Source organism: Balaenoptera ricei, chromosome 4 (assembly GCF_028023285.1).
Source record: "Balaenoptera ricei isolate mBalRic1 chromosome 4, mBalRic1.hap2, whole genome shotgun sequence".
Classification (NCBI taxonomy): domain Eukaryota; kingdom Metazoa; phylum Chordata; class Mammalia; order Artiodactyla; family Balaenopteridae; genus Balaenoptera; species Balaenoptera ricei.
Genome location: NC_082642.1, coordinates 91330995 through 91355232, shown reverse-complemented (window position 1 = coordinate 91355232; position 24238 = coordinate 91330995). Strand labels below are relative to the sequence as shown.

Sequence of the window (24238 nt, the reverse complement as noted above, 5' to 3'; positions counted from 1 at the left end):
CATTCTTCCTGTATCTTCACATCGTTTTCCTTCTGTACATATCTCTGTGTCCAAATTTCCCCTTTTTATAAAGACACCAATCATGTTTGATTAAGGCTCACCGTAATGACCTCTCTTTAACTTGATTCCCTTTGTAAAGGCTCTGTCTTTTGATAAGGTCGCATTCTGAGGTGCTGGGGGTTAAGACTTCAATATCCAAGTTGGAGAGGGGATTCAATTCAACCCATAACAGTGAACCTTAGAAGAGCAAATTGACTTTCCTGGTTTAAACTTAATAAGTGGCTGTTATTAATTTATATCCAAACTTCTAACTAAACATAATCTCTTTTAAATATTAATATGATAAAACTGGAACTGATGCAGTTATTGACTGGTGCTTAGTTGTTGTTGAGCCCCTTAGAGAAAGATGTGGATCTTCTAATCCTGTTTCCCAGCAATCCTGCAAGATTTCATTATTCATTTTTTTTCTCTGGCCAAACTAGAATAAAATAGACATAAGGCAGACTGGTATACAAGTAAAGTTAGGAAATGCTATATTCAGGTTTGGGTTAATGAGTTGGATTCATGATGGTCCTGAGCCAAATTCTTCTGTCCTTTTTGCCCTTGCCGCCCATCCTGGTGTCCCTGTCTGATTTCCATTGATTTGTTGTGACCAGGAACTATGTGGAGGGTCCTTTCTGCTGTTCATTTTTTCACAGGTTCTTGTTCTCCACAGTAGACATGAGGCATTCGAGAAGCAGGGTCATGCAGCAGAAATTCACCCCGAGTTCTCACACAGTGTTCCTTTAGTCATGCTAGATGACGTTTTACCTGTTCCCTTGGAATTATGCCAGATCTGAGCCTTTTCTGAACAAAAGTAATTCCTTTTGCTCTTCATCCTTGGTGTCCCTGTGTTTTTCTGAGCAGGAGTCTGACTTGACTTTCTCTTGGTCTCTGGAGGAACTGACCACTAACAGGAGGAACAGCATCTGATGTATCTTCTGACCCAAGTCAGACTTCACAGGAACTGTGTTGTGCATGTTCGTGTGTCCACGGAAGGCCACACACAGGAGGGTGGAATTATTTTCTCTTTTAAATCGAACACCACCATCTCCTTTTTTCATCAAGCCCTAGAGAATATGCTTTGCATTCCTTCAGCTAATTGGGAAGGACCATGAACGTACTTCCATTCCTTCTGAAGTCCGTGGCTTTGGGTCAGGGAGAAGTTAGCCCCTTCCCTTAGATTCTCTCCCTTTTCAATCCTCTAGCTTTCCCTTTGGCATTGACAGGGCTATAACTCATGGGTCAGGCTCTTATGTAATATTAATAGAGCTTTTAGAGCTGGTCACTGGCTTAATATTAACTTTGGACCAGCGTAGAGATAAGCCTGTTTGGCTGCTGACCTTGACAGTAAGGAACCACAATCCAAGCAGAGGGCAGGCGTTTCTCAGGAGTATGAAAGGAAAATGGCCTGTGTGTTGGGTAATGTTTGGAATAAGGCATCACATACAGAGAATAGGCCACATTTGCACTAAAGGGCAAAAGTTGTCACCTGAGAGTACAGTTCAGAGGAGGCCCTCTGGCCACTATCTCAGATGCCAGTGTCTTCTTGTTGCAGAACAGTAGAAAAAGCAAGAGCATCCGTGAAGACTTGCTGGGTTAGGCCATATTCCCTTTGAAGATGTGGCGATGTTTCTGAAAATCTGGTTAGAACTGGCAAACCAGATAGGCTCCACCTCCTACCCTGAGTGTCAAGTGATCTGGCAACTGGAGGCATTGAAATATAGGCACCTGTCGATAGTATCTCAACTGTACCTGCTGATCTGTAGCAGGAGACTAGGACCTCAGAATTTCCCCATCCTGAAATAATAGAAGAAAGGAGCCTGACTCGTCTGATTTTTTTTTGTGGGCCGGCCTCCATCACTTCCCATGGCCCCAGGTTGGTTCTAGGTTCATGGCTAGCACCCCAGGTCCTGTCCACAAGGGCCAGACAGGCACAACTCTCAGAGTTCCGAGGACAGAAAGGCCACTTCCAGCTCCAGCATCATCTACTTTCTGTTCTCCTTTTAATAAAAAACAAGAAGGGCCAGCATAATCCCCAAACATTTTTTTAGCTAATAATTTTACCTTCCTTCTGGTGTTTTCCTGGAGCTGCTTCTTAGTGGTTCCGTAGCCTTCTTTCCCTTCCCTCCAGGGCCCTGTGTGAATGGGAAGGTGGCCACGGTCTGCCCTAGATGGCTGGATGGGCCCTGATTCAGTCTCTTACTAGAGCCCGAGGCTTTTGCTGTCAGGTCTGTTGACCATGTCCCCACAGAGGGAGGTTCTGTGACCTAGAGGGTTGTGGTCATCTCCCTGTCTTTCACTTACTTCACCCCAGTCCTTCTTTCCATCAGGGCACCCTGACGGCTCAGGGCAAGCTGCTGCAGCAGGATACATTCTACGTGATTGAGCTGGATGCCGGCATGCAGTCGCGGACCAAGGAGAGGCGTGTGTTCCTCTTTGAGCAAATTGTCATCTTCAGTGAACTGCTCAGGAAGGGATCCCTCACCCCAGGCTACATGTTCAAAAGGAGCATCAAGGTGAGGATCCAGGCGGGGACGAGAAGGGGCAAGGAAGAGTCACACTGGGGGAGCCACTTCCCTAAGACAGAGACACTGGCACGAGTGAGGGTCCAGAACACTGAAGATCTTTCAGCCTAGTAACCTTCGGGATTGAAGGTTGATTATCTGTGAGAAAAAGTGACAGGCTCGGTGCCAGTCTCTAACATGATCCTGCAGGTTCTCCAAGATCATGTCGTCCACTCAAAGACAGAAACCAAAGTATTTAAGCTATTAGATTCAGGGCACATTTTTGGAAACATTTCCTGAAATACAAACTCTGAGGAACTGTAATATGTTGTTGATTTTTTTAAACTGCTTCGTATGGAAAGGATCACCTTGGTTTCTTCCAGATGAATTACTTGGTCCTGGAGGAGAACGTGGACAATGACCCCTGCAAGTTTGCACTCATGAACAGGGAGACTTCGGAGAGGGTCATCCTGCAAGCTGCCAACGCTGATATCCAGCAGGCCTGGGTGCAGGACATCAATCAAGTCTTAGAAACACAGCGAGACTTCTTAAATGGTGAGTACTGGGCCTGGCTTCTTGCTGGGCCATTTTCAGGGGACCCCACACCTCTGAGCCTCCTTGGGTCTGGGCTCATGGTGAGTTATGAGCCCCGATCACATTTATATGCATTCCAACTTTGTAGTTTTCAGAAACACTTCGTGTAGAATTTTTCTGAACCCGAATACACAAGTGGGCAGATGGGGCATGATAAAGAAGGCCATCTTTCCAAAAGGAGAAATAATCTCTTGCAGCCTTGACATAGAGGATGTGCCTTGTGCCACTATTACCAGCTGGTAATAATTGGGGCAAAAGTCTGAAATGGGCACATCCTCTTTGTCTCGGGGGCCAGCTATCAATGACGTGTATTTTTCCATTTAGTAGCTAATGGCTGGTCATCTCAGAGGTTCTCCAGTGCTATCTAGAGATAACTGGCAGTTTGGCAGATCAGCTCAAATCCCCCCTTTGCTCCCAACAGAGGTGATTGCTGACTCTAAATTTCAGTAATACCTTGAAACTTCCCAGAACAAACTGTCAATTACACAGAGAATGAAGCTCTCTATGGACCTGAAGGAGTACCGTATGGCCATATGTGCTCCCATGTTTACACATACATGTCCACCCTTAGGTGTGTCACCTTTTCTAGTCTAGAATCTGGTCTCTTTCAAATGATGCAAATAGAGCACTTGCTGGATGTTATCATGGAACTCAGTGCTGTGGGGATGGACCTTGGGCAAGTCATGACGTTTCTCTGGGCCTCAGTTGGCTTTTTTGTGAAAGACCTACTCTGCAGCACTGGAAGCAGGAAAACATGGCACGCCTCCCATAGAGAGCGTCATTCTCTGTGTACTCGTCAGTCTGTTCGGGGAAGTTTCAAGGTATTACTGAAATTTAGAGTTAGCAATCGCCTCTGTTGGGAGCAAAGGGGAATTTGAGTTGGTCTGCCAAACCCCAAGTTATCTCTAGATAACACTAGAGAGCCTTGTGAGATTACCAGGTATCAATTGTACTCCATGGTAAGGGGTTTAACACAGTTGTGTTTATTTTAAAACAAATAGAAAGAGATTATGGAGCAGAATGCCTTGCCTTTTTAAGATAGAACACGAGACTTCAAAGCAATTACACGCTTACGGACAGTATTTGGGAGCCATGCCCCTGGTCCCCCAACTGTAGAACAGTTTGGTGAAAAAAACTAAACTAAAAAAAAAAAAAAAAAAAAAAAACTAAACTAAGTGATTTCTAGGGTTCTTTCTCATTCTAAAGAGTCTAAAATTAAACACCAGCCCAGTCCTGAGGGATAGTAATGAAAGCTGTACATAGTTCACAGTTATTGAGTATACAACATTGAATTAATGCTTCTATGGATAAAATAATTTTAAGCAAAAAACATGTGCATGTATACAATACATTCATTAAATTCCATTCTATTTGGAATTTCTGATAGATTCTAAGCTGGAATGAGGTTTTTAAGTTCATCAATTCAGGACAAAAGAAAAATAAGGTAGGACAGTAAATTGAAACCGGAAATAATTGAGTAACAATAATGGCTCCCATACGTTGAGTCCTTTCTCTGCGCGAGGCATGAATCAAACCATTTCACATGTGTTACCACACTTAATCTTCACATCAGTGTGGAAAGCTAAGTAATATCATCCTGTATTTTTCAAGTGAGGAAAAGGAGGCCCAGGGAGGTTAAGAAACTGGTCCAAAGTCACAAAAACAGTAGGTGCTAAAACAAGAACTGGAACCCAGAACTGTATAACTTGTATAACTTAAAATTAGGCTCTAACCCCAAAACTGCAGTATAGTTGCTAGTGGTAGGGCACACATTTGTCTATGAGTTCCCCAGCAAACAGAGCAAAAAAACAGGACCAGGTATAAGACACTGAATCCATCAGCCAGATACAAACCCTATCCGAAGATGCACAGCTTTCCTGATCCTAAGACCTGAGTTATGCAGATTGAGGCTGGTGGAAGAGCACAGACTTTCTATGCAGCTTATTTAAGAAGACATACTATTTTCAAACACTTTAGCACAGTTATTGCGTATAATCGGGTAATACCCCACTTCCATGAGATGGGTAATGATTCATCAAGTCAGTTTGCTACAGCCTGCTTCACAGCTGTCTGCTATCTGCTTCAAACTTAGAGTGGTACTTCTTTGGGCATAGTCAGTTATCCAGACTTGTACATGGTTCCAAGAGACCTTTTGCCTAATAATAGTGAATTATGGAGCTATTAATGAACCAGATTCTCAATACGTAAATATTTAATGCTCTCCAGGGAGAAAGGCTGAGGTCTGGCAGCAGCCTGTTCAGCACTTTGACACACTCAAAAGACAAGGATGTGACAATGGACTGGGGCCAGGCTTTTGCTTGTAGACACACATGCAGGCACCTCAGAGCCAACCTTTCCCTCCTGAGACCTCAAATAGAAAGGAAGTGTGGACGATATGTTGAGTCCTATTAAAGTATATACCTATTACTATGGAAATATCCTTATAATGGAAAGTTCTCAGGGCCCCAGCTGTTAACCCAATTAAATATTTGTTACAGTGAACACTGACAGAAACAGCATAATCGGGCCAGCCTTGAAGTCACTGTTACAGAATTTGACCTGTATGGCTTTTGCCTGGCTGTACCTCTTTAGTACTAAGACCTTGGAGCTTTATCATCTTAAACTCAGGAAAACAAAGCTCACCTCTTTCCTTTCAAAGCAGCTTTCTCCAGAGTTCCACTGACCACCACTTCTCCCAGCTTCCAAACCCAAGTTACCCTGGCTTCTTGCCATCTTTTCCCATCTAGGCTGTGTCAGCCTCAGCTCCCTCTGGAGCGCTTGCCGCACCGCACCCTTCCGCATTCCCGTGGCTCTGCTCAAGTCCAGCCTCTCCCCTTCACTATCTCATGGCTCCTAATCAGCCTGGCCGATCCCTCCCCGCACCCGCAGCAAGGTTAATGTTCTTCAGGTGTACTCTGGTGCTAGCACCTGCATTGAAAACACGAACGTTTACTTAATTCAGTCACTTTTCATGAACTTCAGAATTAAATCCAGACTCATTCACCTGCTTTCCAGATCTTTCACATCATGGCACCTCCAACTTCCCTTACCTGTCTCATCTCCTCTTCCTCCACACAGACCCATGGCTCTGTGCTCCAGGGAATCTGACTCCATCCTGTTCCCCAGACCCACTTCCCATTTGCTTCCATCCTGCAGAGCCTGCATGTCGGGGCCTGATGGCTGGCAGTTTCTGAAGCTCTTTACTACCACCCTACCCATCCCTGTGTCCACCCACACACACACGTACTACAGAGCCCTCTCTCCCTCCTTTTGCACCATTTCGTTTTTGCATTGTCATCATATAGACAAAACTAAGAATAGTTCTCGGTAGATTATACATTCTTTAAAAACGGGGCAGTATCTTCCTCACGTATCCTCACTCTGCCTCACACCAAGCCTGTACCTCATAAGCCTTCAAAGCTTATGGGGTTTCCCAAGCTGGGAGTAATGGTCTCCTCTACCCCTGCAGCCCTACAGTCGCCCATTGAATATCAGCGGAAAGAAAGGAACACAGCTGTGATGAGGTCCCAGCCTGCTAGGGTTCCCCAAGCCAGCCCCAGGCCTTACTCCTCCATCCCCGTGGGCTCCGAGAAGCCCCCAAAGGGCTCCAGCTGTAACCCGCCTCTGCCACCCCTGAAGATATCTACCTCCAATGGCAGTTCGGGGTTTGACTACCACCAGGCTGGGGACAAGTTTGAGGCCAGCAAGGTAAGTGACAGCCCACTACTGCCAGCCTCACCACTTTGAGGGTACAGCCTCTGGGCTTACTTTATAAAGTAGCATCTTTTTATGCCGATCATTTTAGCAGGAAGAGCCCACTCAGTACAGCCTAATCTCAATGATTTCTCTTTCTTCCCCTGCAAATTGAGTGAGTTAAACCAGTTCCCCACCTCTCCACTACCCTCCTCCCCCGCCGTCCAGATACTCTGTGTTAAAGGGCTGTTGTCATCTGCAGAAACACTCTACAAATATGGTAATGTTGGAGTGGCAATTAATGATTTGTAGCAAATAGAGGAGCTGTGGTGTGGATCATCTAAAAGTCGCAACTCTAGGGTTTGACATCTTGAAGAGATTGCCCTTTCTAAGGCTGAGCCGCTGAAGCGAGCTCACGCCCACTGGCTGAAGCAGCAAGAGGATGTTGCCCATCAGTGTGTGAATGGGGGAAGCTAGCCTTGGATTAGACTATCCGAGATAATCCACAATTCAGACATCGCCATGGGGAGAGTCATCAATGTAACTGCAGATCCAGTCTACACAGCTGTTTTGACCCCACCAGGTAGTAGGAATGACAACGAATGGGAAAAGTGCTAGATCCCGAGTCAGGCGATCTGGTTTCTATTCCAAATTATGCAACTCAGAACTTTGCCACTTGCCCTGGAACCTCAGCAGTTTACTTAATCTCATCAGGCCTGTTTCCTCTAGAACTCAATGGGTCTATGAATGGGAACATCTGCATTTGTTACCCACATGTTCCCACCTTATAGTTTTATTTTTCTTACCCAAATTATTAGGTGATGTTGATTTTTTTTTTTTTTTTTTTTTTTTGGCCACGCCGCACAACTTGCAGAATCTCAGATCCCCGACCAGGGATTGAACCCAGGCCATGGCAGTGAAACCGCCAAGTCCTAACCACTGGACTGCCAGGGAATTCCTAATTTTTTTTTTTAATTAACTATTAATGTCTAAGTTCAGTTCTGTGTAAGAGTAACTATACTGACCTATTTTATCACATCAGCTGGAAATTATTTTTTCATCTTAAAAATCCCCTGCCCTTGTGAATAAGTTGAAGTCACATTAACTTACTGAAGAATTTCTGGCTCTCACCACGCTCTCTGAGGCAGCCAGGCATCTGTGGAAGTTACAAGTCTGTCTAGAAGCAGCTTCCCTGGTGCAGAGTCATGTGCAAAGGTCATGGAGGCAGGACCCTTCATATTAATGAATACAGGGGGACTGGAGTTCTCTTCCCACAGGAGTTGGGTCAGGGTAGGTCATGGCCTTGCCTTTGAATTGGGCAAATGTCTCATTGTTACTGGTGTCTCAAGGAGGGTCAGAATGTAGAGTAAGACCAATGCTTTTTCAAAAGGAAGAAAAACATGTATCAAAGAGCCTGTGTTCTTTTCTTTGGGGGATGGTGACCACTGACCTGACCTTTGCCCTGACCTCACTCTGCCCAGGTGCTTACGTATCCCCGTGTCTGTGCCACACTCTTCCTTCCGTGAGCTGGAGGATGCTGGTGGGCAGATGCATGCTAAGGAGGGACTCCCAGGTGGAAGGCGTGTTTACACCTTTACCTAAGGCTGGGCAGTATCTCCACCTTTTCACCCTCAATTATAATATTAATGAGACATTTTCATTATAAATTTTTCATTATAAATAAAATACATTTTCAGAGCCCATTTATGAATATAATTCCATTTCTCAAGATCATCTTCTGCCTGCCATTTACCCTGCTGGCGGGAGGGCTGACTTTCAACCACACATTAGGATGCAGAGCAAGCCCATGTGAACCAGCCTTCTGTGTCTGTGTCCCTCTCGCCCTTGTCTCCTGGCAGAGCGACCTGGGAGGCTGCAATGGGGTCTCATCCATGGCCGTGATCAAAGATTACTATGCACTGAAGGAGAACGAAATCTGTGTGAGCCAAGGTGAGGTGGTCCAGGTCCTTGCCATCAACCAGCAGAACATGTGCCTGGTGTACCAGCCCGCCAGCGACCACTCCCCCGCCGCCGAGGGCTGGGTCCCAGGCAACATCCTGGCACCCCTCACCAAAGCCACGGCAGCCGCAGAAAATAGTGACGGGAGCATCAAGTAAGTGCCTCGTTGGCTTCCCCGGGAGAGGAGTATGTGGATTAAAAAAAAAATTCAAAACAAAGAACACAAAAATGCAAACACACGGTAGGGAATTACTGCTGCTTATTCTCGACAGTGCCACCAGAACCAAGGTTTGAGTGCTGGAACCACACGCAGCAGGGGGCAACCGGGCTGGAGCGTTCCGATTTTTTTTTTTTTTTTTTTTTTGGTGGTGGTGGTAACAGTGGTGGTGTTCCTTTCCTTTTCATTTGTAATTTTCTGTTTGTTTGTTTGTTTTCTTTTCTCCCCCCCTTGTTAAGAAAAGAACCCTACTGAAACCCTAGGTGACAAAAGGCATGCCTCCTGTTGCTCCATTTGACCCACCACAGGATTCACTGGACTGGACTTCTATTTATATTGTATTAAGTTACTGATATATATATATATATTTTTTTTTTTTTTGATTGACACCAAAAAATTACCTTAGCACAAATGCCAGACCTGTATAGGTCAGAGGCCTGCTGCTTCTCCCAGGAGAGAGGGAACTTTTTGGTTGTCTATGGCAATTCCTCTGTACAGATTGTAACTTTTTTTTTTTTTGATTTTCCCCCCTCCCCTGTCACTTTAATATATGTTCATGGTCATTTGTAAGATATTTCTTTTCCTTATTTTGGTTGCGAAGACCCTTCCAAACACATTCCTGTATAAAGTATTTTGCACTATTTAAAGAAACCCATATGGATGAAGTCAGGCTGTGCAATATAATGGAGAGTCACAATGTTCATCATTGTACCTGTAATGTAACTAATAATTTTAAATGTACTATTTTAAATATGTAAAATAAATTTTCACCACAAGCATGTTTTAATGAGGTTAAAGACTAGTTGACCCTTTTTCCTCAGTGCACTATTCCGGGACTTTTAAATGTACAAACGATTCTTCTTCTTTTTTCTTGAAGAGTTGGTTGAATGCATTGGCAGTTCTTTCCTACACAAGAAGTGCCTTTGTGGCCAGAGGTCCAACCCTAGCCTTCCCTTCTAAGCAGCCCATGTGGGTTCTCTCTAACCTCTGAGGTGAGGGATGATGCAGATCGGATGCTGTCCAGCTGGGCGACCTTGAGGTGCTGACGTAAACCAGTGGCTAGTGTAGAAGGCGGTGGGCTGGCTTGCGGCCCCCCCCTGCTCTCCACGCTGTGTGGTCACCGGCGGCCGGGGTGGAGGAGCTCCCATGAGATATCTGAGCAGCGACACCAACAGAGCTGCACCTCCTTGGAGCTTTCTCTAACTCAGGGACAGAGACTGCTGACCCCACCCTGGCCTTTCTAGGTAACCTCAGGCCCAGCTGGAAATCAGCAGTGGCCCCTACATGGCAACAGGCCTGATTCATTTTATCCTAAAGACACTTGGTTTCAGTACCTTTTATGAAGCCTTGGATATAAAGGCCCTCAAAGCATTGAGGTTCTTATTAATCAGTGGCTTACAGAGCTAGCTAACTCGTAGTGAGTTGTGATCTAATTATCCAGGCACTCAGCACTTCTCCCTTGCATCTTTTGGTCACTTTTTCATACCTTCAATGGGAGGACTGGTAGGAAGGGTGTCAGGCTGGGCAGAAGAGAGCAGGTTCAAATACCAATTGGTCATTCGGTTCCTTGTCAGTGGCTCTTGCACAAGGGTTGGTGGGAGTGGAGCAGAGCAATGGACTAAAAGTGGTTGTCACTATTTATCAGTGAAGGACACTCACCGCACCCTCCCCAGGGCTGCTATGACCACAAGGGTCAGAGTTGGTTGTGATGCCTATGGGATAAATGTCACTGATACCCTGTTTCCACATCAGTCCCCAGGCTTGTGGCCAAGAGATGGAAGCTCCCCAAACCATGATGACGCGTTCTTCTGGGAAGAAGAATACGAAATTGAGCATGTCCTGCCACTTGTACTAGTCTGAGTCTCCTTCTCAGTGTTACTTGTAGCATTTCTAGTTTCTCACCAATCATACTGAATGACCCAGAGGGTTGTGATAAACATAGGAATGCACCCCCATGCTCACGCACACACACACTGTGCCGGCTGCCCTAGGAGTCTTTTCAGCAGGGACCTCCCTGACTCAAGATGTTCTCAGGATGAGCCAGGGACATGGCTTTGGGGGTAAAGATAAGGGATGAAAGTCTGCAGTTAAGAGTGATATTATCTGAGGTTCATTTCGGTGACCTTTCTCACTCAGAAACAACAGTTGGAGTGAGGAGCTGGTATGCAAGGAATCCCAGGGAGCCTGCCTCTTTAGGAGGTACAAGAGAAGGGCTGGCCAAGAGATTCTTTTTTGCCTTTTGAAGGAGCCACTTTCCAAAATAAATTTGAGGACATGACTATTATCGCTCTTTCCTACTCAGAAAGTTGATCGCTAAACCTCCACGCTATTGCTAAATATCTTGAGAACACCTTCCCCAGGGCATCCTAAAATCCCTGACATTTATGGAGTTTTGTGGAGGAGATGCTACGCGTTTTGGAGCAAATCCCTTCCTCCTAAATCTCATAGGCCTCTCTCTCTCTCCCCTCTCTCCCTTGATGATTCTCTTTTCATTGAGCCCTGTCTGCATAGGCCTAAATTTGATAAGGAGACACTGAAGAGAAGCCAGCCTCACTTACTCCGGACATGACAAAACTTCATCCAAACTCTGTGACCACACCTGAAACTGATGCTGCCTGCCCAGGGTCCCTGATGCTGTTTGAGACTTGGCTTTTGGTGTCTTTGAGTCCTAACATATGTGGAACTCAAGAGCTCTGCTCTGAGCCTCTCTTTCAGGTCTGTGAAGAAATAGCTCCCAACCCTCTTGTGAGAAGGAAGAAGTTAAGATAATGTGAAGGGACATTGCCACCCTCACCTCCCTGAGAGCACGTGTTGGGTCTTCTCCCAACAGGAAAACTCTAGGACCTCTTAGTGGTTGTCAGACAGAGCCTTGTATTCACAAACACTGAGTGATGTGGAGAACATAGACCAAGAAACCCTTCATCCTAAGTCATCCAGATAAATGAGTGGTGCCCACGAGTTTATAAAGTCAAATGCCCTAGAACCTCCTATCTGTACTACGGTGTTTGGGAGTGGCCACAGCCTAAATACAAATAATGAGATGAAAACCTCAAAAGCATCCTTTTGGGTCTTTATATCTGATCCTGGGAAAGTACCAATAGCTTATACACTGTAGAATGTACTTCCCTTATCTTTCCTATTTTATCGCCCCCTCCCCACAGTCTTCTCCCATCCATCATACCCTTCAGGAAGGGAATTCCTGAGTCCTATAAGGCCTCATCAGTATATGAAAACTTCCCTCGGTAGAGTTTAATCACTTAGTACTCAGACTTGCCTCAAATGCTACAACCAACCTTGTACATGTATTGGGAGGGGTCAGAGTTCATCCTCACTCATTTCCTGTTGGAGGTGAGATCTGCTGCCAGCCACCACAGGAGCTGGTGTGCAGGTTTGGGGCCTCTGAAGCAGGGGCTTGACTGGAGCGCCTCACCTACTGACTCACCCAAGGGTGGCAAGCCCACCCACCGCCTCACTCTGCCCTGACCTGCCATTTTGATTGGTGCATTTTTTGGTACAACAGGAAGTCATGTTCATGGCATACTCTACGCATGAGAAAGCGGGCGGAAGTGGAGAACACGGGTAAAAATGAAGCCACAGGGCCTCGTAAACCCAAGGATATTCTGGGCAACAAAGTCTCTGTTAAAGTGAGTAAGGTGTTCCGGAGCTGTGTCCGACCTCTCATCTACTCCCACCCTGCAGCATTCTCACGAGGCAACTTGGGTGGATGGGGACCAGAGGGGAAGTAGTTTAGTAGGATTTTGCATGCGAGATCAATTTATTTTTTATTTTTTATTTCTCCTGGCAACTTCGAGTCAAATAAGTAAGTATCTCTTTTTTTTTTCTTTTATACCTTCCTCCTTATACTGTGCAGATGTTTTATAGCAAAATTATCTGCAGTATTGTTTATTCTCTTAAAAATGCAAGATGCTTGACTCATATTAAAGTACTCAAAGCCACCCATTCAGTATCCTAGGTTTGAAAATACATGCAGTGTAAAGAGATTAGAGATGCTTTCCAAACCTCCAACCCTTTGAAGTCTGAGGTTTGGAATTTAAGGGCTACTGTGTCCTTGGTGAAGTTTCATTTCTTTTCCCCAGAATTCAGATGCCATCACCTTCAGGCCTATGCATGGGCAGAGAAGGGAGGCACATTGATGAAGCCCAAGTTTTTGCTTCGTAACAATCCAAATGTTATAGTGAACTCACTGATTCTAAGCTTTGACAGACCCTTGTCCCCCATCTTGAAACGATGTGATCTGTTTTCTTTACATTGGGTGCTCAGAAAAGTCATGGCTCTGGACAATGGAAATTAGACCGCTGATGTTTAATATCGTTATAATGTGTGATTATCTACCTGAGTCTTCCTGAGCAAAATAAGAACAATCAAAACCCATTCTAATGTCCTTCTTGGGGAAAAGAAATTGTACTCTCTCCCTCACCCTCATCTGGGAAGTCCAGCCTCACAGAAGACAACAATTTAAATTCGACAGCACTCATGCTTCATTTGGTTGCTTCCATTGCTATTTCCTGTGAGATGAGCAGCTTACACGATCCCAACCTCCTCTCCCTGAAAAGAGCATGCTGCCGCCCTAGGTGATCCTCACCCCACCTTAGCAGCACCTGGTTTTTCTCTGCCCGATTTCCCATTGTCCATGCTTCTTTCAAGTTCTCCCCACCCTCTAGCCAAAGCTGCCTGTGTTCTAACTGTGTTCTCTTTCTTCCCCCTTCCTCATGCTTCCCATCAAGGAGACGAACAGTTCCGAGGAGTCAGAGTGTGATGATCTTGACCCTAATACTAGCATGGAGGTAGAAGCAGCTATTGTTGTCCTCTTTCCTACAATGATTGTCTTTTTTGATGTGTTCTGTAACAGTGACCTTGCTAAAAGTGACCAGCCCGTCAAGGATACATTGTGATGTTAGAGCATCTCTCGGTGTCCCATCCAACTTACAGAAAACAAAACAAAACTTAATTCAGTTTGATTCTGATAGAAAACTTTTCCTAGGTGCATTATTTAAAACTTCTGGTTCTCTTGAATGCTTGCTTAGTATTTTCTTCTTTGGCAGATTTGGCTTTGTGTAGAAAATATCCAACTTTGTAATTGGAAACTTAGAAAACATTTTTTTCATGGAAAATAGCATTATAAAGAGTGGTTGGTTCCCAGCTAAAGATAAGAACTCATTTGTTTTCGTTTCTCCTTCCTCCCTTTCCCCTCTTTTTTTCTTTCCCCTTTATGTTCTTTTTCTTCTGGGACTTATTCCTCCCTGAAGGCTCCAGTGAAATCATGGAGTCGGTATGGTTTGGGGAAATGACCTGGCCCCTAGTCACTGTGTATAGCTGGCCAATAGCAAATGAGGAGTGACCACAGCAGCTCCAGAAGCCCCCCTTCCCCAGCCCCCAGGACTCCTGGGCAGTGGCTGTTCCTGCCACGAAGGAAAAGAGCCCTGGGCACCACCTCCCTCCTGCAGGCCTAGCAGAGGCCTCTCTAGAGACAAGAAGGCTGAAACCTTGCCCGGGGGCCTTTCTCATACTCCAGGGTTACAAAGATGTGGAAGTGAAACCAGTACCTCCACCAACAAGAACATCCAGTCAACTTCCAGGTCCTTCTAGGCCAGGAACTCTTTGGGGTAATAGAAATAGGACTCTCACATGGCTTGCCACTGAATGACAAGCATCATAAATTTACAACACCTAGAGAACTGGAGCAAACTTGGCTTTCCCTGCCATTTTGCCTTTCAGAGTAAATTGAAATGCTTTTCTCCAAATCTGTACCCACATCCCCGATAATGGATAAAAGTTTAGAGATTTCTTCTGTGCACAAAATACAGAATATTTTTTTTAAAACCTTTTCCTTTTTATAGCCCTACGCTTTTCACTTAACTAGATGGACCTTTATTATTCTTATTCTAATTTGACCTAATCCCAAAGAAAGCCACCACCGTATTATGACAACCACCACAAAACCCAAGGAAGACCATGTGGCTCCAGGAGGGGTAAGTCAGTGGTGGAAGGCACCAGTTGAGTTGAATCAGGCCAGAGACCAGTGGTTGAAAGTGGGAGTTCTGGCAGAATCAAATAGTCCCCTATGGCTGTGGGTGTTGCCATGGAGCGAAATCTGGCAGATGTGGGCCAGGGCAGGGCTCCCCTGTGGGAGGAGGTGGATATGGCGTTCATAGCCTAAATGTATCTTAGAGAATGGGGAAGGCGGGGGAAACTTCTGGCTCTGCTTTCCTTGCATTTCGTAGGATAGGCACCAGCTCCTGGGAAGCCCACATCTGTCAGCCTGTAGATGCCTCATGGCACCTGTATCTCCAGACCTCAGTATTGCTGGCATGTACTGAAAATGTCATCTGCAAATACATGGAGGGAGAGGGAAAGCCAGGTATCTGTGTTCCACAAGGCAATTTGGGACGTTTCTCAGCTCTGGTGGACTTTCCCACTCTGCTCTTTAAAGGAAGAATTGGGCCCAGGGAGATGTGGGACCAGATGAGCAACATACACTGAGAAGGTTAACTGATGCACTCCGACGCTACATGCAACATTTAGATAAGCAAAAGCTTGCACGCGCGCACGTCTTAGCCCTGCTTTGTGAATTGCATATGTTTCTAGGGTTCTTATTCAGCCAGGGCTTGCTGCCCTTTGCATGAGCTGTGTGAGATGGGTCCCAGGGAGGTGCTGTGGGTGCATAAGGAAAGGTGTTAGGATGTCAGTGCTGAACAGAAGAAAGCCGAAAACTGTATCGATGCGTGTCTGAAAAGCTTTCAAATATAATAAGTTGAGGCAGAACTGGAACTCTTGAGGGGTCATGTGGTTGGAAGCTGCAAATATTCTGGTTAACCCAAGGTTTCTGTAGTAGGTGTGCCTGCAGCCCTTGTATATTCCTTATGGATCCTTGTAGGGGTCAGCAAGCTCTTCTGAACTGTGTTGCCATGTTGAAACTAACTCTGAGCACATAAGCAGGTGCTGAGGGGAAGCAGGCATCTTGGCACTGCTAGTATTTTCAGACACGGATAACAAATAAGATATAGAAAGTCAACCTATTCAATATGAACTGAGAATTTTCTCAAGGGGTAGGTAGGTAGTGCTTTATTGCAATGTCCATTGTAGAAGAAAATGGCCGGGGGTGCCTACTGAAAAGAGCTAAACCTTAAAGACCCAGTTTGAGAAATAGGTGGGCTAGCCACCTCATAAAGGACTCTTGCTGTTAAACTGATAGCTTTGGGCATTATTACCAGGCCTAGCTTGGCCCCCAACCTCACTCTTGTCTTTTGAACCTGATGACTGCAATAGGTGTTGTCTCATTGGGAGCATGTCCCTGTGCCCTGCTGAGCTGAACTGCAACTCCTGTGGCCTGTGCTAAGATCCCTGCGCCTGGTCCCCCAGCTGACACCCCTGCCACATACCCCGTGCACTGCTCAATGTTAGATCTCCGAATGCTAAGTCCTGCCCTGCTGACTGCCCACCCTTGACCTGATGCCAGCACGTTGATTCCAAGCCTAGCCGTGTGTAGGCTCTTATCTCCTGCCTCTGCATGAATATCACTTCCAAAACATTCTGATTCTCAGTTGGTGGGTTGAAGGGTTCCTTTAAGGAGCAGTTTCCTGGGGTCTTTGCTTACACGCCAGCTGCTTGCTCCCCTCAGGGCTGGCGTATGTCCCAACATACTGTTTTAGGGAGATATATAGGCACATCCTTGAAAGCTAATTAAGAGGAGAATAAAGCACCTTGAATCCTAGGAATCTGATTTACAAAGCTTTCCGAGAACACCCAGTTATATAAAGGGAGGCAATTCTGCTCTAATGTGTACATCCTTTTTCTTCCCCTGTAGAGACATGCTCGTGAATATTCTCAAGTACAGACCCACCTCCCACTCCCAGCACCACAAGCCACACCACCAGCTGCTGCAGGACTGGCTCTGGGTCTATGCGATCCCCTCGTGGCCACAACCCCCTTCCCTCCTGCTGATCCGTGGGCACACCTCAGAGGGGACGGTTCTAAAAATGACACAGATCTGTGCACAGTTCAGCCTTCTTTACCCTGCACTGATTACACTTTGGGGGTGGCAGTGGAGGGGGATATTCTATATGAGAGAAATGTCTCTGCACGGAAGAAGAGTCAAATCAGGCTGGAAATCAAACGCTAGGCTCTCTTGGGAACGGGTGAATATTAATTCATTTTTTCCAGTAGAGCTTAGACTGCTGATTGCCTTTTATTGACAAGGTAGGCAGGCGTGATGGTGGGCTGGACGCCACATGCCCACCTGCCAGCTTCTCACCCTGCCCTGCCCAGGCTGGAGCCAGGGCTGGAGGCTCAAGGCTCAGAATCCCCCCTCTTAGCTGACACCCATCTCTGAGAAGCATGGATTTTTTCTGAGCTGTACTGGATTTCTCCCAGGACCCAGGCTAGGAAGGTTCCCACATCCGTGCCACGTCTGAAACGTGGTCTGTCAATGCTTGGGTTTTGGCATCTACCCTCCAACCCCAGCACTGCCACTTGCCCGCAGCAGACACTGGAGTAGGAAGGCCTGACCCAGCCTCCCAGTCCCGGGCCTCGGTCTTCAGCCCAGCTTTTATGTCAAGTCCAATTAATTAAATGCATCTTAATTGTTTTGTTAATGCCCAATACCACTTTTAGCAGAGATGGTCAATCCATCAGAGTAAGAGGTTGTCATGATTCCAAAAAGACTGCATCTCTGCCCCAGCCATTTGACGCAGGGCCAGCCTCCCCCACGGCACAGGCTGCGTGCGGTCATGATGCCAGCCCCCAGGTATTTAGCTCCGGGTGGAGGTCAGGGTGCTTGCTGTGTAAGAACCGGCTTGGGATCCTGTGGGAGAGAAGGCACTTGGAAAGGTGAAGCATAATTTGGAAAGAAATTTCCAATTAGGGTAAGATGCATAGACTCTCAGAGTTGATGGGAACTTGGAAAACTTTAGTTAACCCTATCCCCTTCATTTATTTACTCTTTATGGTGGTAAAATATACATGACGTAAAATTCACCATTTTTACCTTTTTTAAGTGGCATTAAATGCTTTCACAGTGTTGTGCAGCCGTCACCATTATTCATTCCAGAGCTGTTTCATCATCCCAAACTGAAACTGTAGCCAGTAAACAATAACTCCCCTTTACTCTCCATCCCTCCAGCCCCTTCCAAGACTTTGAGAAGAGGAAACTGAGGCAGAGGAAGTTGTAACTTCCTGTTCTAAAGTGAGCAGGTGCCCTGAAGGCAGTTTCTGGTTTCCCTAGCCCTTGTTCCCCACCCAACACCATCCTGCTCCTCTCTTGGAGCCCCTCCCACCTCCAAGTCCAGGTTGATTTTAATCTAAAACACAGATTCTGGCAGACAAGGAGACGTGCCTTCCAGGGCCAATTTTCCTCTGTGAATTTGTTACTTAACTTTCCAGCTCAACAAAGAGGAATATCTTTTCTGCCCATCCCAGCCCTCCAAGGCTGAAGTAGGACTTAGATAAAAATCACACAAAGGCAGTATCACATGGAAAGAACACTGGACGGGAGCCAGAAAACCTGGACTGCAGGCTGGGCCCTGTCAGCTATGAGACCTCGGGCCAGTCAGCCTTTCTGAGCCTCGGGGTTCTCTGTGGGAGGTCGCACAGCTCCTCGGGCACGGGTGTTTATGTAAGGGACATGAGCCCTTTGAGCCTTGTGCAGATCTAAGGTGTGATATCCAAAGACTTTGCTCTCCTGAACGTCTGACTCTGACAACAGTGAGACCCCAACAGGAGAGAAAATAGAAGATTCTGTGCTTTGCCCCAGAAACTTGCTTTGCAGGGGGTGTGGCGGGAATGGCCTGGGTACATTTCCTCCCGAGACCCAGCTGGAGCGTCCACTTCCGGCTCTGGGAAGGGCTTGAGTGGCCAGAGCTGAACTTTTCTTTCCCTCCCCAAACCCACAGTTCCCCAGGCCCAGCTTCCACGTCTTCAAAGAGCTAGGCTGCTGCTCCCACCTCAGCTGCCTTGGCGCCTTGTCCCAGATTCGGAGCTTCAAAATAACCTGGCCAGACAGATTGAAGGAAACTTTTACACCCCTAGTCGGGTGACTGACCTCCTGGCATCACCAGTGTTTCTACCGGTGCCTGTTTCTGCATTTTATAAAAAGAATTTTTTTATGAAAAGAACTCTTTGGAGAACAAGTGAAGCATCACACGCCTCTCGTTTTATTTTTACAAAATATTTTCTTTATAATAGACCTGATAGGTTGGGCCCGGAGACTGACTCTGCTTTGCCTAGCTCTGTTCTAACTCCACATGCAGATTGATTTATATTCTGCCACTGGGAGAAGGATACTAAGCAGACTGGAGCTGGCGTTTCTCCCTCCCGGGAGGTTAATTACAAAATCTTCTACAGCATTAGTCTGTCTATCATGCTTTCTGTTCCTTCCAACCGCCTGTTGAAATTTGGTTTTCTTACCCTCCTAGAAGAAACAGGTTCAGAAAGGTCATGGTCATACAACCAGGAAAAAGGGCAGGTCTTGACTGTGGTGCTTTGAGATGCCAAACGTGGCAGGTGATAGGACGTCTGCTCCCCAAGGGAGGCGCAAGTTCTTTCCTTAAGGAGGGTCAGGTTCAGGCCCTCCCCTGTTGCATATTTGCTTGTTAGAGGAGAATTTCTTCCTCAACAACTTTTTTAATCCCTTGACAGTTGGGCTAATTATTTGGCCTCACCACACCCCTTTCCCAATGACTCAGGAGTCCAGCCACAAAAGCCACAAAAGCCAAGAAAGAGGTCCAATTCAAGGGCCGGAAACATCTGAATTGGTTTCTCAGACCAGCACAGTCACTCAGCACACCCTCACCCTCGTCTGCAGGCCTAGCCCCTTTCATTTAGGGGATTACTAGGTGCCACTGACCCAGGAGAAGTCGCTCTCAGAGCCAGCTATCAGCGGGGCAGAGGTCACCACCTCCGTTGCCCACACCCCGTGCTGTCGAGATCCATCTACTGGCTCACTCAACGTGTTTTCCTAATCAACTCAATATAACAAAAATCAGTTGACAAGGCATTGCAGCGAGTACTATGGAGGGCCAAAGAATTATGTAAGATCTGGTCCCACCCAGTGCTTACTACCATCACATGAGGGAGGCAGCTCTGATTAAACGCCTGCGTTATACAGCAGACTTTGAAACTTGCTCTCATGGAGGCATGGAGCCATTCATGTACTCATTCAGTGAATATTTAGATACCCACTCAGGCCCTGGGCTAATAACAGTAGCTACTCTTTAGCAGCCTTTCCTATATACCTGGCTCCGTGCTGAGTCCTTTCCTCCCAACAGCACCCTGACGTAGGTACTATTATCATTATTTTTGTTTTACAGGTGAGAGAGCACAGAGAGGTTAGTAACTTCCCCAAGGTTGTGGATTCACAGCCTGTCTTCCAGGATGCCGTGAGCATGGTCATTGGCTTCACACGATGGCAGGGTATGGGTTGGAGGGACTGATAGGATGGAAACAGTCTCGGAAAAGGGTGAAGGGTCAGAAAAGGGCTTGAGCAAAGGCCCAGAGGTATGAGAGTGGCTGGCACATTTTGAGAAGAGACTACGGTCTGGGTAGCTGGGGTTTAGGTATGTGGGAAGAGTGGTGGGAGATAAAGCCTGGCCGGTGCGTTGAAACCAGACTCTGAAGGCCTCAAGGGACTTGCTAGGAAGCCTGGACTTGGTCCAGTAGACAGCGGGGAGCAGTCGAAGCTTGTTAGGCAGAGTCAGGGTGATTCATTCTGGACGTTAGGAAGATCACTGGCACCTGACTGAGAACAGTGGGGACAGGCAGGCCCGCTGGAGGGCTGTTGCCATCGATCTAATGAAAGGTGGTAAATACCTGACCCTGATGGGCGGGACAGGGAGAGGAATGAGCGCTAGCGAAAGGCAAAGGAGGAGCAGTGGGGGAAGCAGAGAAGACAGCGGCTGAGTGCAGCGGGGGATGTCAGGGAAGGAGCATTGGGCGTGGGAGTTCCCACAAATCAACCTTCCACTCTCCCGTGTCCTCGGAACACACTGTAACCTGTCGTGGGTCCACAGACCCTGGGAGGGTGTTTCACTCAATAAAAGAAGCTTAGGGGATAGGGGTATGATCAAGGTCAAATCATTGAGGGAGGAGACCTCAGAACATTCATCTATAAAGACTTTGAATATTCAAAGTCAAGATCTTGGCTTCCAAGTTGCAAACGTGACTTATAGAAGGGAGGTGATAACACCACCGCTGCACCATCCCACCCTGCAACCCCAGCCCTGTCCTGACAGACTTCTCTGTGGCTCACAGCCCCGGGAGACCAATGCATGCACAGCAGTAAACTCCCTTTCCGTTCCTTTCCCCTCTGCTGTTTTGTGGGACAGGTGATAGATTTTTTTTTCATTATTCTATTAAAGTCATATTTTTATCCTTTTTATTTTTGAGAACACAATAAATGTTCTTTAAGCAAAACACCGAGGAGGAATAGGAGAGGGGTTTGGACTAGATGTCCCCGTGAAACAGTGTGCTCCACACATGGACATTCATAGCTCTACGCAGCAATTAGTGCTTATACGTTCTTCCCAGGAACACGTGGAACTTTTTATGAAATGTGACCATGTACTACTCATAAAGCAAATCCCATCGAAAATCAAGGAATCAGTATTGTATAGACCAAATTCTCCAACCACAATGCAATTAAGTTAGAAATCAGCAAGAAGATAATTTTTTTAAAACCTCATACATTTGTAAATTTTAAAACAATGCTATTACAATGGGGTCAAAGAAAAAAAATGGTTAAAGAAAAATACTTAGAGCTAAATGATAATGAAAATACTTGGGAGGTACAGAACTAGTTCAAAGAGAGAATTCTATTGCTGTTCAGGATTGTGCTGCACTTATGTATTTTTTTTAACTGCAATTTATTTTATGTCCTCTTAAGAGATGAGTAGAGGTAGGAATATTTTCTAAATTTTTAGAGAAATGTTTTCTAAAAAATTAGAAAATCGTGTCTGGTTTGGCCAGATTGGAAACATGAAGGGTTAAACCTCCAAACCAGAAATCATACCTCAATTTTTAGAAAGTGTTTTTCTGGTATCTGTTCATTTTATTGCCAAATCTCATCATCTAAAATCCCTTTCCTTCCTCCTCTGAACACAGATTCATATGAAACAAGCATAAAGAGAATAGAAAGAAGAGGCAGAAGACAGAAATGTTGTTTTATTCAAGGTAGCTCTGAGTTGAGTTCAGGACATTTGAGTTTCGTTTGACCATTTTTATTCCCTCAGCACTCTCGATATGTAGTTTTGAACTGTGTTTTGTGACAGGTGATGAGGGATTTAGAAAAAAACAGGTATTTTTCTTCTGGAGTCAGTTGACACCTGCTTTTCTAGGCAGATGGGACTTCACCCTCACTCTCAGGTCTTGAAGTCAGAATCTTAGACACTGAATGGCAAGAAAAATAGACTCCAGATTTCCTCAAAGCTCAGCGTGTTATTCATTGCTGGTTGATTTCGCCTGTGATTCTTTCCTGTTACCTCACTGCCCTGCCGTTTTGAAGAAAAATCAAGAAAACGAATGGAATTCTCTCCGGAAGGAAGAAATTGGGTTGCTGATGGACCGCGTCGCGGTGGTTCTAGGAGGACGCACTACCGCCTGCCGCCCTCTGCTGTTCAAATAAAACCAGGCTTCCCAGCAGTTCTTTCCCACCCGGCCTGTACCAGCCTCCTCCTCCTCCTGTACTTGGGTCTCCCAGAGAGAGAGTGTGCATTTTATGTAAATGTCTTCTTCCCTCCATGGCCACTTCCATTTTAGATTCCAGATCTCTCCTCCTGCCCAGCCACCACTTTACATGGCCCCCAGACTGTTTCTAAGGAAGGAAAATGTTAGGGTTTAAGAAATAGGTGCATCTTATAATTAACCCTCTGGGTCCCAGACTGATGCCTCAGGTCCCTGCCCACACCACCGGTGATCATAAGACAAGGTGGTCAGGAGACCTAAATTCTAGTCTACTCATTGAGTGGCCGCAGTTAACTTGATTTAACAAATTTTACTTGATCTTTGCTATGTGCAAAGTGCTATGTTAAGCAACATGACAAACGGTACATAAAACAGATGAACAGGTTACTATCTTCGAAGGGTTCACAAGTCGTGGGGCAATTAACATGCAGGGAAGATGTGTTGATAGATGGCGGCACGTGATCAGAGCCATAGGGAGCGGCCTCTGGAAGAGCAGAGAGGAGAGGAAGATCACTGTTGACTAAATCTCAGACCCTGACTGACCAGCGAGATTCCAGAACAAGTCAAGTTCCAGATTAATGGAAATCGGGAAACACTCCAAGTTCACAGCAAGGCATTTTCTCAACTCTCATCCCCCAAATTAGGACCCCACCATTTCACATTTTCATTGATTTAACAAATATCAACGGAGCACTTATGTGCTAGGTATTACGCTAGGCTCTGAGGCAATGACAATGAAATGAAACATGGCCCTTGCCTGCATGGGCCTTGTAGTCCATAGGGAGCTGTAGGCAAATACAAGATACAGTGTGAGAAGGTTGGCATGGCTCTTCTCCAGTCCATACTCTGATTTGCTTCAAAACAGAAAGAGAAAAAATGAGGGAGGAATCTCCTACGGGCATAATCCAGAGTCACAGTCAGAAAAACATTGGTATGGACTTTTTCCAGGCTCTTGGTCCTTGCTGGAGGAGTTTGCAGAGGAGGACTGGGTAGAGATGAGATGTAGAGCAAGGATGGGGATTAAAGGTCAGCAGGCAGGCCTTTGACATCGATGACAAAGTCTCGCGATGCTTTTCCCTAGACCTTGCCTCTCCACTGAGCACTGAGGTGGGAAGAGCTCTGGGGGCCAGTCCCCCGTCACTGTCTCTGTAAGGCTGCACTTACTTCCCTGTCTCCTCTGGAAATGGGAATAAGTAACAGCTGCTCGGCACCTCTTCCCAGGGCTTTGGAGGGGCAAGTGAAGGAGTTTGTGACTAGTTTATGCCAGCCATGCGAGGTTAAACAAATCAGTGATGGTATTACCATTGTCAGCAACACCTAGGCCAGCCAAGAGGCAGCGGCATGAAGACGGGTGCCTTCCACAAGCCGCCTCCAGAGAGAGAAGCTGCAGTTAAGCCGTATCAGCAGCCTTTCTCTCCAAAGTCCCCACTAAAGTCTACATGGAAGCTAGGAAGATTTTCTTTCTAAACGGTGCCTGTGTTTAACAGTATACTTAACACGGTTGGGGTTGTGACGAGAAAGAGGAATAAGGTAGGAA

The 24238-nt window shown here is 46.1% G+C and overlaps 1 protein-coding gene across 13 annotated transcripts in view; it reads left to right on the top strand.

Moving 5' to 3' along the window:
* Window positions 1–24238, top strand: part of KALRN (kalirin RhoGEF kinase) — a 655749-nt gene that overhangs the window by 610923 nt on the left and 20588 nt on the right. For 5 of the 13 annotated variants that reach the window (XM_059920941.1, XM_059920940.1, XM_059920939.1 and 2 more), the window contains exons 45-50: window positions 2373–2558; window positions 2930–3101; window positions 6610–6848; window positions 8693–8946; window positions 12530–12653; window positions 13755–14183. In XM_059920941.1, the coding sequence (XP_059776924.1) occupies window positions 2373–2558; window positions 2930–3101; window positions 6610–6848; window positions 8693–8946; window positions 12530–12653; window positions 13755–13922 (1143 nt within the window). In that variant the 3' untranslated portion in view covers window positions 13923–14183. Of the gene's footprint in view, window positions 1–2372; window positions 2559–2929; window positions 3102–6609; window positions 6849–8692; window positions 8951–9248; window positions 9778–12529; window positions 12654–13754; window positions 14184–24238 lie in introns of those variants that run through there. The other 8 variants (XM_059920945.1, XM_059920947.1, XM_059920946.1 and 5 more) reach the window with 4 other exon arrangements.